The 14,339-nt window shown below is 37.8% G+C and overlaps 1 protein-coding gene across 8 annotated transcripts in view; it reads right to left on the bottom strand.

Moving 5' to 3' along the window:
• Window positions 1–14,339, bottom strand: part of OSBPL1A (oxysterol binding protein like 1A) — a 393,082-nt gene that overhangs the window by 52,360 nt on the left and 326,383 nt on the right. For 5 of the 8 annotated variants that reach the window (XM_074207328.1, XM_074207333.1, XM_074207332.1 and 2 more), the window contains 5 exons: window positions 13,112–13,209; window positions 11,555–11,737; window positions 5,175–5,282; window positions 4,601–4,690; window positions 3,847–4,387 (listed from right to left, as the gene is read on the bottom strand). In XM_074207328.1, coding sequence (XP_074063429.1) covers window positions 4,156–4,387; window positions 4,601–4,690; window positions 5,175–5,282; window positions 11,555–11,737; window positions 13,112–13,209 — 711 coding nt within the window. In that variant the 3' untranslated portion in view covers window positions 3,847–4,155. Of the gene's footprint in view, window positions 1–3,846; window positions 4,388–4,600; window positions 4,691–5,174; window positions 5,283–11,554; window positions 11,738–13,111; window positions 13,210–14,339 lie in introns of those variants that run through there. The other 3 variants (XM_074207336.1, XM_074207329.1, XM_074207335.1) reach the window with 3 other exon arrangements.

Raw genomic sequence — 14,339 nt, 5'->3', positions numbered from 1 at the left:
GGGGTATCTCTCAGAAGGAGTTCTGTGTATTCTTTCAATGGTTATTTTGCCTTCTTGATCTAGCAGATTTGGGCAGTTTTCTTGGATAATTTCCTGAAAGCTGTTTTGCAGGAACTTTTTTTGATCTAGGCTTTCTGGTAGTCCAATAATTCATCTCCTGGATCTATTTTCCAGGTCTTTTGTTTTTCCTAAAAAGTACTTTACATTTTCTTCAATTTGTTCAACTGTTTTACTTTGTTTAATGGAATCTTATAGTCTCATAGATTCACTGGTTTCTATTTGTCCAAGTTTACCTTTTTAGGGTTTTTATTTTCTTCAGAAGTGAACCTTTCTGTTTCCTTTTCCAGTTGGTTAATTTTACATTTTGCTGAGTTGCATTCCCTTTCCAACTGGTTGATTTGAGTTTTAGACGAATTTCAGTCCTCTTTCAGTTGGTTGATTTTATTTTTTTAAGAGCTACATTCTTTTTTCCAGTTGTTATTTTTGATATTAAAGGAATTGATTTCTTTGGTCAATTTTTTATAATTTTCCTGCATAGCTCTCATTACTTTTTTTTCCATTTTTCTTCGTCTATTTTTTGATTTTTAAATTCTTTTTTTTTAATGTTCTTGCAAGGCAAATGTTGTTAAGTGGCTTGCCCAAGGCCACACAGCTAGGTAATTATTAAGCGTCTGAGGCTGGATTTGAACTCAGATACTCCTGACTTGGGGCTGGTGCTCTATCCACTGCACCACCTAGCCACCCCTTAAATTCTTTTAAAGTTCTTTTATGAAAATTTGAATTTGAGTCCAATTCATAATCTCTTTTGAGACTTCCCATGTAGGTAATTTTTCACTGCTTTCTTCTTCTGAGGTGGCATCTTTATCTCTATGGTGAGGGCTCTTTTAGCTTTTTTCCTCATTTTGATTGTTTGAGTTCTGCTCCTGGGGTATAGGGAGTGCAGATTCAAGCTTTTTATGTTGGAGCTTGGGTCTGAATCCTGGCTTATCATTGGTCAAGATGTTGCCTATGCAGTTCAGGTCTTGACTTTGCAGAACTTTGTTTCCTCCTTTATGTCCAGGTTCTGACTTAGCAGTTGTTTGTCCTTTACCCCAGTGTTCCTAGGGTTCAGACTTACTTTGGGCTTTGGACCTTCCCTGCTGGCTTGCTATCTAGCTGCCAGGACCTCTGCTGTTGTCAAGCTGCTGGGACCTGGACTGCACTATGGCTAAAAGCCTCCCACTGGCTTTCGTGCTCTCCCACCTAGTTGGACTTTAGTTCTCCCGTTCCCCCAAAGAGACAGATCCTCACTGAAGATCCTCTATGATGTCTACCATTGAAACTTGTTTTGATCTTGCCTTTTTTTGGTGGGAGCTGTAGCTTGAATGTCTGTGTAGAGGCTTTTCCAGGTCTTTTGTTTTTCCTAAAAGGTACTTTATATTTTTTTCAATGTAAAAGCCAAAGCTGCAGGAACATGCTAGCCTCATGGGGCCATTTTGGCTCTGCCCCAGAAGTGCTGGTTATTATTTAGCAACACATTCAGAAGGGTCATATCAGGTCTCTCTGCTCAGCAATGTTGAATAAAAAACCCATCAAAAATCAAAGGCTATTAGAATAGTATTTTTCTTCTTCAGGTAAAATGTTCCTAGTTATTTGATTTTCTGAAGCAGCAGGATGAATACTGATGTGACCTGTCTTGTCCTCCTCTCCCTATGTGGTGTCCCAGGAATTTCTGTTTTCTAGCATCACCCTAGATATGGGAGGAGGTCTTCTTTATCACTGGCTCCAAAAGGCATTAATACAAGAGGAGAAATCCTGGTGTTCAAGAAGTTCTCCAGTTTTGGCTAAGTCAGGAGAGATTTGACCCAAAAATAAGAAGGGTGAGAGGAGAATAGAATCTAGACTAAGATGGTGTTTACTACTCACTATCTGTCTCTATCTTTCTACCTCCTTCTCATTGGTTCTAGTTTAAGATCATGTTCTTTGATAGTGATAATGATGACAATGGCTAACATTTATATATTTCTAGAAGGTTTTCAAAGCACTTTTTATTATCTCATTTATTCTTCTTGATCATACCATAGAGTTGGTGCTACCATTATTAGTTGAGAATGTTTATAGAAAAAAGAAAATAAATTTTAATTTAAAGCCTTATATTTTAAGGAGTTCAAATTTGAAGATAAAATTCAAAAATCTTTTTGGGGAAAATGAAATTTCTCTAACATTTAAAATATGAAGCATGTTAAGCGTAGACACTCAAATGAGCAAGTATCATTATCATCAATTTATTTCTCTGCTTTCTTCTCTAAACCCCTACTATGGATCACTTCCATTATTTTCCTTCTTGTTGCTGAATGATACTGTGGGAAGTCAACTGACTATACATACTGGATTCTTGCTAAATCTATATCATTTCAAATGGGTTCCCAACTGCTGCAACAACTATCTGTTTTTCTTATCTCTTTATCCCAATTCCCACAGCAGAGCATCTATTTCAATCCTCTTCTCTAAGCCTCCCAAACCACCTGCCCTCTAAGCAGACCACGTTTCATGCTTCACAGATGACACTGAAACCAACTAAACTTCATGTTTACCCCTCAAGTTTTTCCCAAAGCATTCCTTACTCTCTTTTTCTCTGACTCAGTCTTGGAGAAAGAGGTGACTCTTCTGAACTTTGCCAATGATAAGTTCTTTTCTTCTTTGTCCTAGATGTCCTTGGATCTAATTCTCTCCCTAAAATTTCAGTTTCTTCTTATCCACTGGTTCCTTCCCTACTAATTATAAACGTGCCCTGATTTTCCAAATCTTTAGAAAAACTTCATTTGATTCTACTATCCCCCTAAACTCTTTCACAGCCAAATTCCAAAAAAAGCTCTTGAGACTGACTAACTCCATTTTCTCACCTCCCACTTCTTAACTCATTGCCATCTGGCTTATGACCTCATCATTAACGGAATCTTCTGTCTCAAGGTTACTAATGAGCTCTTAAGGGGGAAAAATCCATCCTTTTTGACCTATTCGTGGCATTTCTCCTTAATGTCTGCTTGCTCCTTCTGCATGGGTTTCTCTGAATGTTCTTTCTTAATTCTCTTCCTGCTCCTTCTTATCCTCCTTTGCTGGATGATATCCATGCCTTTGACTCCTATATATGGGCATATTTGAGGGTCCTGTCCTGGGTTCTCTTCTCTTCAAGTCTCTACATTCATCCTTTTAGAGATTTCATCACTTCCATGGGCTTAGCTCTCAATTATTCAGATAAGTAGCTGTTATGTCTAGTTTTAATCTGTTTCCTAAATTCAAGTCCCATTTCACCACTTACTATTGGTCATCTCCCACTATGTGCCATAGGCAGTTCAAATCCACCATTTCCTAAACAGAATTCATTATCTTCCAATCTTAACTTACCTATTAGGGGTACCTCCTTCTAATCATTTATAGTCACAACCCTCAGAGTCATCCTTGACTATCCAATAATTTGCCAAATCTTGCCATTTCTCCCTTGATGATATTCTCCACTCACACAGGTGCCAGTCTAGTTCAGGTCCCCTCTCTATTTTTTGTCTCTGTTTCCCACATCTGCCAAGGAGGTATTCATAAAGTACATGTCTAATGACATCACTGCCTGGATCTAGTAGTTCCCTCTTAGGATAAAATATAAACTCCTGGTTGGCAATTAAAGCTCCTTCTCCTGCTGACCTTTGCCAGTTTATCCCATTCCCTGTTTCTCATGTATCTCCTTCGCTCTTGTGCCTCCATGCCATCCACAGGCTGGCTGCCCCTCCCCACCCCCACTCCTGTTGCAGGTTGCTCACCTAAGCCTCACCTAAAAAATGCCTGCCTTGCCCCCCCCCCTCAGTTGCTAATGCCCTCTAGAAATAACTTTGTAACTACTTATTTTGTACTTAACTTTCTTTGTACTGCTTTTTTTCCTTGAAGGATTTGTTTGGTTTTTGTCTTTGGCTTCCCAGTGTCTGGTGCTCTCTCTACCTAGCACAAATGATGGCAACTGCATGTTTGCTGAATGAATCAACTTTTCTATTCCAGGATCAAGTAGGTAAAAGCATAAAAAGACGTGAAAATGACTTCATAGCCTATTAAACGGTATTTCTTAATGTGTCAAATCTAATGCATTTCAAGCTAAAATTTATATGCTAGGAAAAAAGATCAAAGGAAACATTAGGAACCATAGGAAGTAGAAATCTGTGAACATTCCTTTAATATGTGCCCCAGTTGCCTTGTGTCTGTGAAGAGAACAAGGTGGGTGGGACAGCTTCGAGTCACCTGTTTGCTGCTTTTCTTCTCATCTGCATTTTTCTTGTCATTCTTCTTACAAGCCTCAAAGGTAGCAGGGTCAACACTGTACAAGCACTCTGTCCACTTCCCATAGAGGGCCCGCAGCTTCTTTTTGCTGTAAACAGAGGTTAAGGTTGAGCCCAGGGAGCCAGGGTTCCACTATGCTAAGGATGTTTCAAATTATGTTAGTTAGAAAAACAAAGTAAAATTACATTTCAACTTTTTTGCAACAGTTTTGTATTAAGTTGTCTTCATAAACTTATCTCACAACTCTATTTTAATGTGGGTCTATTCCCTATCTAGTCCATAATTAAAAAAGGAATATTACCTTTTATCCTGAATGTAGCCCTCAACTTTGTGTAATTCCTTTCCAAAAAGGCCACATGGCTTGAAGTTTAATATACATTTCTCCCCAGTCCTATGATAAAGACATCACATTTAGATGACCAATTCTACATTTATTGAGCAAAAATTTATAAAGGACATGCCATAGAATGAGGTAAATAACCCAAAACAGGCTTACCTGGATGATAATATCAAAAGTTGGATAATAAAGGTGATAATGAGAAGCTGGATGGGACTGTAAATACTTGTTTAATATAATAACAATGCTCCCATTCATATAACAGTTATAAAGAAGTTTCTTCACAATTTATCAGTGCCTGCAATCATATCTCTATTTTGTAACAAAGAAAACTGAAGTCCATAGGAGGTAAATGCTGATGGCTGCCAGTGTCCTGATATTGCCAAGTTTAGTTCTCTTTCTACTACCACTATAATGCTATCTGCTTCTTAGATATTTCATCAGTTCCCACTCACAATTATTCTAATCTGAAGTTCCCAGAACCACATTTAGGTGTTGTAAAAAATGTTGAGCTGCTATGAAAAAAAATCTAACTTACTTGTGGTTTGTTATTTCCATGTTGCCATATTGCTCAATCCAGAGTTTACCCACAATAATGTTATGCACACAGCAAGTAGGATTTGTCCATGTATAGGCTTCATTGTGCCTAAAAAAGGTAAGGGAGGAATAGTACATTATGTTAAGTGACATAGCCAATAAACTACTGCTTATAATGGAAAATACCATAGTTTTTGTAATAAGCTAGTCTCCTCTAAATGATGCTGCCTAGGAAGCTTCAAACTAGCACCCAAAGTTTAAAAAAAATCAAAAGTACCAGTAGAGAGAAAATTATTATTGACTGGTATTAACATTTTTGATGATTTAAGAACTAAAATCATTTTGCAGACTAAGTAAACATAGGCCTTCCACAATGGTATCTAACAACCAAGCAAGTAATAAACATGAAATATTTTCTTCTTTAAAAGAAAACAAAATTAGTTTATAGAAATGATTATGGATTCTTCTATAAAGCCTATATGTCAAGGAAGCCATTGATAAGAACAAAGTTTCCATATACATTAAAACATTTGTAGCAGCATTTTTTGTGATAACAAAGAATTTGAAACAAAGTATATAACCGTTGAATGGAAAATGGCTAAAAATGTGGAACATAAATATTACAGAATACTGTTTTGCTGTTAAGGAATGATGAATATGAATACTGACAAGCATGAAAAGATCTACATAAACTAATGTAGAGTGACAAAGCAGAGACAAGAAAACCATATGACTAAACAATGTAAATGGAAAGAACCATTAAAAAAATAAAAGTGAATACTGAAAAAACTAAAGAACAAGACCGTTTCCAAAGAAAAGATTTGAGAAGGCATATTCACCCCTCTACCACTCTGCAGAATAGATCAGTGAGTATATTTTTAGCCTTTTTAAAAAATCATACTAAATAAATGAATTAAGGCATTTATTCAGCTTTTACTGTATGCAAAGCATTATGCTAAATGCCAAAGATCTAACAGAAAACTAAGACCATCCCTGTTCTCAAAGACCTCATAGCCTAATGAGAGAGACCAAATGGAAGTTTTTGTACTGGACAGATATACTGATAATTTCCCAAATTCTAGTTTTTTCCCTTTATATTATAAATACTATTTGTTATATGGGATAGGTCTCTGGGAGGGTTTAAGAAAGGGTACTGGGGGATTATGGTAATGTTTTTTTTCTTTTAAATTTATTTTTTATTCTCATTTTGTACAAATGTTTTTTTTACATTAATAAAATATTCTTGTTTACAAGTAAACAAAATACCCCTCCTCCCCCATGAATATAGATAGACTTGTTTGGGCGAAAAAAAGTAAAGGGGAGAGAAAAAAATTAAAATATAAAAAATAATAATAGTAATAATTGTAGGTATGGCCAGGTGGCGCAAATGGACGAAGTACCAGCCCTGGAGCCACGAGCACCCGAGTCCACATCCAGCCTCGTAAACCCAACAATCACCCAGCCATGTGACATGCAAGCCACCCGATCCCCATTGCCCTGAAAAAAAAAACAAAAAAAAAAGAAAGAAAAAAAAGACCCAAAATAAAACAAAATAGTAATAATAGTAGGGGTGGCTGGGTGGCAGACAGAGCATTGGCCCTTGAGCCAGGAGCACCTGGGTCCAAATCAGGCCCCAGACACCCAAAGATCACCCTGCTGTGTGGCCCCAGGCAGGCCATCCATCCCCACTTGCCCTGCACCTTCCCCCAAATAATCATAACAAAAAATGTGCTTGAGTCTTTGTTCCAACACCAACAACTCTGTCATGGGTGGATCTCATTCTTTATGATAAGTCCATCACAAAAGTTATTTCCATATTTTTCCACCTTTGCCATTGCTGATCTCAACTCCCTCCTTTCTTATTTCTCCACTACCATGTACTCTATTTTCTCTCTCCTTTCACTTGACTCTGCTGTAGGGTCGCTGAGTGGCACAGCAGACAGATCCCTGGTCCTGGGGCCAAGAAGCCCTGAGCCCCCATACCACCCCTTAGGCCCAAAATCCACCTGGCCCTGTGGTCCTGGGCAGGCCTTCGATTCCCAGCCCCTTGCAAGAAGTAAAAAAAGAAAATGTGTTATATCTGACCAGTCTCCCCACCATGGTCCATCCTCTCCTCCTTTATTCACATCCCCACTCCTTCCCCCTGCTCCCCCCTCCTTCTTACTCCAGATGTCTATACCCCATTGAGTATATTTGCTGTTTCCTCTCCTAGCCATCTCTGATGAGAGCAAAGTTTCCCTCATTCCCCCCTTGCCTCCCCCCCTTCCATATCATTGCAATAGCTCATTGTAATAAAAAAAAAAATCTTACGTGAAATATCTTGGACTATTCCCCCTCTCCTTTTTCTTTCTCCCATTCCATTCCCTTTTTTTCTATTGACTCCATTTTTACACCATATTTTATCTTCGAATTCAGCTTTCTCCTGTGCTTCAACTATAAAAGCTCTCTCTACCTGCTCTATTAACTGAGAAGGTTCATATGAGTATTATCAGTGTCATTTTTCTATGCAGGAATACATGCAGTTCATCCTCATTAAGTCCCTCATATTTCCCCCCTCTCCTCCAATCTACATGTTTCACCTGAGTCCTGTATCTGAAGATCAAACCTTCTGTTCAGCTCTGGCCATTCCAAAAGGAACCTTTGAAATTCCCCTGGTTCACTGAAAGTCCATCTTTTTCCCTGGAAGAGGACATTCAGCCTTGCTGGGTAGTTCATTCTTGGCTGCATTCTAAGCTCTCTTGCCTTCTGGTATATTATATTCCAAGCCCTACGAGCTTCCAATGTAGCTGCTGCTAAGTCCTGTGTGATCCTGACTGCAGCTCCACGATATTTGAACTGTGTCCTTCTGGCTGTTTGTAATATTTTCTCTTTGACTTGGGAGTTCTGGAACTTGGCTGTAATGTTCCTAGGGGTTGGTTTTTTGGGATCTCTTTCTCTGGGGGATCGGTGGATTCTCTCCATTTCTATTTTGTCCTCTGCTTCTAGAATATCAGGGCAATTTTCCTGTAGTAATTCTTTGGAAATGATGTCATCTTCAGACTGAGTATTTTGGCCCTTCTTGGGCTCATTTGCAAAATATTTCTCAATAGTCTTCTTTTTGTTTCTCTGCTTGCTCATTTTCCCAGCCCGGGCCTGGTTTGGGGTGTTTCTTGAGCTTTTGGGACACTCCCACAAGGGTCTCAGTGTGTGCGGCTCTGTCCTCCCTCCTGGTCTGTGAATGACCATAAGCGTCCCCCTCTGCCAAGGGGCTGATGTGTGTGTGGGGGGGCTTAGACTGTGGTCAGGATCTGAATGTGGTCAGAGCCCCAGAGTCCTGTTCCAGAGGCAGAGGACAGAGCTCTGCAGTCTCTCTTCACTCCCCTCCCTCAGCTCAATGGGCTCATGCCCTGGGGGCTCCTGCTTACCAGCTCCGCCTGCTTCTGTTTTCTGGATCAGGGCTGGGGAAAGACTATGCTGCTGGCTGTGTGCACTGAGGGCTGGGCTCCCCGCTGTTCCCCAACTTTGTGCCCGGTGCTCCTCGGGGTGCAGCTCAGGAGACTCCCCCCGCTGCTGTGAGCTGAGACCCCCAGCACCCTGGGGCTGCCTCCGGGAGGCTGAGGTTCTTTGGCTCTGTCGGGCCACCCCTCTGGCCGGCCGCCTCTCCAATCCCGGGGGGGGCAGAGCCTTTCTGCTCTTTTCCCGGTTACCTTGAGTAGGAGAACTGCCTCACTGGGTCCCTTTGTGGGTTCTGTCTCTCGAAAGTTTAGTTAGAGTCCTTAGCTGATGAATTTTATCAGAGAGCTCCTAAGACTCGATCCCTTCTTGTTGCCATCTTGGCTCTGCCCTCGGTTTATGGTAATGTTAAAGAACTATCAAAATATATTTTAAAAAGAAATAGTTTTGTACATATACAAAAATTTAAATAAACTAGCAACACATTTATTTTAAGTACCTAGTGTGCAAATACATAAACTTTGTGTGAAAATAAGATAGCCTTCATGCACAAAAGATAAATACATATATATATATATATATATGTACATGTACACACATATACAAACACAGAGATATACATATATATATATATATATACATATAAATGTACAGTCTGAAAATAAATTTAGATGAACTAGAGAGAGTTCCCTTAAACTTTAAATTAAGTATTATCACTGATTAAAAAAAGTCTGCATGAAAATAACTAGAAGATACAGGAACAAGGCCCCTTAAGGCTTTCTATGAAAATTCCAAACTAAGCAGGATAATTTTTGCTGTACTTTGAATGCTCTTTTAAGAAACCCAGATTAGGAGGGGTGGAGCCAAGATGGCAGCATGAAGATAGGAATTCCTCAACACTTTTTCCCCCCAAAACTCCAAAAGCCATCAAATTTTAGAAGGGCAGAACCCACAGAAAGATTGAGAGATACAATTTTCCAGTCCAAGACAACTTAGAAGTTCCACAGGAAAGATCTGTTTCACTGGGACTGGGGTTGGAAAGAGCCATAGTGCAGCCACAGTGCAGCGTAGCTGGGCCGGAACAAACCTGCTCTAGCCTTCCAGGAACAGCCCATGGGGTCCTTGGGGGTGCCTGGGTCTGTGGCAGAGGGTGCAGTTTGCAGACCTCTTGGCCCAGGGATCACTGGGAACAGCTTGAAGGGATGGTGAGAGAACTCTGCCATACCAGAGTGAGCATGGAGCAGAGCGCTGTCTCAGAGTAGAAGGGCTAAGATATTTCACATAAAAGAGTCAAGGAAAAACTTTTGCAATAGAGTGGAACCAAGGAAGGTAAGGGGAAATGAATGAGCCTTTTTTCTCATCAGAAATGGCTCAGAGAGGAAATAATATACATGCTTAATAAAGTATAGAAATCTATCTTACCCTAGAGGAAAATGAGAAGAAAGGGATGGGATAAGGGGAGAGGGAAGGGGGAGTAGGTGACAGAAGAGGGGGAAGATTGTTAGAGGATAATCAGATGCAACACACTTCTGAGCAGGGACAGGGTGAAAGGAGAGAGAGAATGGAATAGATGAGAGTGGGGAGGAATAGAATGGAGGGAAGTACAGCTAGTAATAGCAACTGTGGGAAAAATATTGAAACAACTTGTCTGGTGGACTCATGATAGAGAGGGCAACTCATCCCAGAGACAGAGCTGATGAAATCTGAATAAGACTGAAGTACACTTTTTTTTTTCTCTCTCTCTCACTATTCTTGAGGGTTCTCTATCTTTTTTTGGGGGGGGGGGAGATGAGGGTTTATGTTTACTCACACAACAAGATTATTGTAATAATATAAAATAAACAAAATTGTCAAACTTCAAAAAAAAACTCAGATTAGTATCCAAGCTTGATTTTTATCATAACTTTTGTTCTTATTTTTAAGCTTTTAGAAAAGTAAAGCAGATGGCTTAGATCATCCTTAAAATACCCTCTAGTTGTAAAATTCTACACATTTGTTACATGTCCTGAAACCATCTTCACAATTAATAAATATGTAGAATGATTACAGAACTGAATTCATTTAGAAATATAGTTAATTAAAAAACTGAAACTCTGCTACTATGATTTACAAAGATTGCTTGGCAAAAATTGGGCATCCATTTGTGACTACACATTATAATACAAACTAATTCCATGTTTAAATATTTACAAATAATACTGTTCAAATAAGTTAAACATGGAATAATCAAATTAAAGAACTAGAGAGTTAGAAAGAGATCTCTGACATCTAATTTAAGTAAATCTAAGTTCAAGAGTAACTAGTTACATAAAGCATGAATCCCAGATACAACATTCCCCACAAGTGACTAGCCAAACTCTAAATTGCTTCAGTCCTGAGGAATCCAATATCTCCTGGGACAGCCTGTTCTAACTGTTGGGAAGTTTTTACTCCTGGAAACTTTCTTTTGTGAAGGAAAAACTTCCTTTAAATGTTCCATCTGAAACTGTTTCCCTTTAGAGTAAAGGAGAACAAAGTAAATCCTTATTTCAAATATCAATTCTTCAAAGATTTAAAGAAGCCCCCATTCTGTCTTTATTAGGTTTCTATTTCTTCAGGCTAAACATAAATGGTAATTTCAACCACTTATTGTCTTCATTACTGTCCTTTAAACATCATGAAATTTGTCAATCTCTCCTAGAACATGATCCTCAGAGTAAGAAACAATATACTCCTAGATGAGATCTAAAATGGCAGAGTGGATTACTTCTTTTCCCCTGTCCAAGATACTGTTTCACCTAATGTAGAATAATACTGAATCTCTTGAGGGTTTTTACACACAAAGTAGTTTTTTTCTTCTTTTTTCTTTTAATAAATGATTTCAGCTTTAGAAAGCATGCGTGTGTATGTGTGTGTGTGTGATTACACATATGTGCAAATAAAGATACTAATGACATCATACCAACTTACTCAAGAAGCTCCAAAGTGATGGTTCCCTTGGGTTCAGCTTCCACACTTTTACCCCAGAACTTGAGTTTGGGATAAATTGATCCATGAAAGATAAAATCATTGTTTAATCCTTCAGCATGAAATGCACTCACTGGTGGATGATGGCTCACCTGCTCCGAGATAAGTCTAAATCCAAGATCATCTCTTCAAAAATTAAAAACAAGAACTGTTATTAGTTATCTTGTTCTGTAATGAGTGAACTGCTTTTATTTCAGTAACTACAAAGGAAAGAACACAAAATTTAGACTGACGATAACTTTGGCTCTTGATTCTAACTCTTACTAGCTATGTGATTGACTTGAACACTACCATAGTTTCTCTACCTGTCAAATGGGTTTGGTAGCCTGTCTCACAGACTTGTGAGGAAAGTGCTTGATAAATCACAAAATGCTCCTTTTCTGACATTGTTATTTCTGATATAACTATTCTGTGTCTTTTTTTTTTAGGTTTTTGCAAGGTAAATGGGGTTAAGTGGCTTGCCCAAGGCCACAAAGCTAGGTAATTATTAAGTGTCTGAGACCGGATTTGAACCCAGGTACTCCTGACTCCAGGGCTGGTGCTTTATCCACTGCGCCACCTAGCTGCCCCTATTCTGTGTCTTAAAAAGATGCCACTGAGAAAATAAAACTGCATTAAAATTCTATTATACAAAATACTACAATGCAGTAACTGACTGAAAAGTGTACTATCATTTTTAAAGTTGCTAAATTAAGATCCATTTTTCACATCAACTACTCTTTATGTCAAATGTATAAATATATTTGAACAATAATGCTACTTATGGAAATTTGAAGCCTGACACTTCAATTTGTAATACTGTGGGGGGAGGGGGCAATTAAACTAGGTCTAGACATTTAAAAGCATTAGAATATGCAAATTTGGTTTAGGGTTTTAAAAAGCAGGGACTGAAAATGTGAGCATAAAGAAAGATCCTAGGTAAATCACATAAATAAGCTTATAGACACAAACATGAATAATTAAATACAATCATACTTTTTATTCTAATTACATATGATTGCACATATTAAATTCTGTGATTTTCAATGATTTTGAAAATTTTATTTGATGAATAGATCAGGTCTAAGGGAGTATAGCACAGCTTAATGAGCCTCAATAATTACATGACAAATTCTTAATTTTGAACTTCAATTCCCTTTTATTAATTTGAATGTTTCCCACAGAAGTTTTTTTAAAAGGAAAGTTCTAAGTTGTCCCCATTTCCTAAGAAGATATTAATTGTCTTTTTTGGCTCAAATCAAAATTTTTTCTTAAGAAAATTATTTAACAATCAAATTCTAAAGTCAGACGTTAAAGGCCAGGATATGTGGGAAAGTCAGGCAACACTTCATTAAAATAAAAGGGAAAATAGGTATAATAAGAATCCAGAAGGTCTGTTCATTTTGTTAATTATTTTTTTTAAACATAAGTTATAGAGAAAAACCAGACTCAAAAAGAATCATCCAAATCCCACCAACTGAGCCACCCTGTTTTTAAAAGTAATAACAGAGAAATCTTTACCGGACTAATTCATATGTCTCTCCAAGCAGTGGGTTGAAAGGTTTCCCTGTGCGTTCCCACTGAGAAGCCACAGCAGATACCGCAAATGCGGCTACACACTATGGGATAAAACATTGGCAGGAGGTGAAAATAATCTCATACTCAGGAACCAAGATTTCATTTATTTACTATGAAGTTATTTATGAGTAGTTTGTTTAACTCTGGGTTCTCAAAACCTTCCAAAACACCCTGGCAGTCAGTATGGACAATGGCACTAGTGATATAGCTAAAATAGTTTTTTTTTTTAAAGCAAAAATGACTTTGATTATCTACCAGTGATTTTTATACCTAAACACTGGTTTTATGATCTCCTCCAAAATGTCCTGAATTATCTGAAAAATTATGAAATTTTATGAAAGTTTATGAAATTCTAAACCAACATTTTGCTTGATTTTTAAAAATAATAGGCTAAACAATACTTAGGAAAATAAGAATGGAAAAAAAATAATATAAAATAAAAACCCCATAGAGTGTTTGATCCAAAGAGAACTGGAACAATAAAGTTAAATAAAGGAAAAAATGGATTCAGTTTAAAATATTATATTGCTCTGTAATAAGAGAAACAATGGATATCTAAGAATACTAGGTAGTAATGTGTATAACACTAAGGGGTGTATGTTATAGTTTAATACTTTTGTACGTTATAGTTTAATGCCTTTGTTCATATAACATTCTTTGCTGTGGAAGAAGATCCCTGCAAGTCTTGATAGTGTGGGGAAGTTTAGCAGAACATCTAGTAAAATTTGAGGAATGCCACATAGATTAGAACCACTAGTGTATTGTGATAATGTCACAGGATGATGTCTATTTTTATTTTCTTTTAAAAATGATAGAATTAGATTTAGAGCTAAAAGAGCCAAAAAGTTATCTAGTCCAATTCCTTTATTTTAAAGATAAGGAAAGAGGCCCAGAGAAGAAAAGTGCCATGGCTAAGTTCCCACAAATAATGATAATAGAGTTGGCATTTGAATTTGGTCTCACTAATTCCAAAACCAAGTTCACTAACTTCTCACTAAATAATATCCATCAAGGCAACTGAGAAATGGCTGGCTTTAACCAATGGGGTAGCCAGTTTTACCTAATGAATTATGATCATATATTCAACTTTTTGATTATAAGCAAGGACAGATGCAGATGCATCAGAAAGTGAACTGGCCTTGTGGATGAGATATGTATGTTCCATTTCTTC

This window comes from Macrotis lagotis, chromosome X (assembly GCF_037893015.1).
Source record: "Macrotis lagotis isolate mMagLag1 chromosome X, bilby.v1.9.chrom.fasta, whole genome shotgun sequence".
NCBI classification, from domain to species: Eukaryota; Metazoa; Chordata; class Mammalia; order Peramelemorphia; family Peramelidae; genus Macrotis; species Macrotis lagotis.
This window is presented reverse-complemented; position numbering and strand designations above follow the sequence as displayed.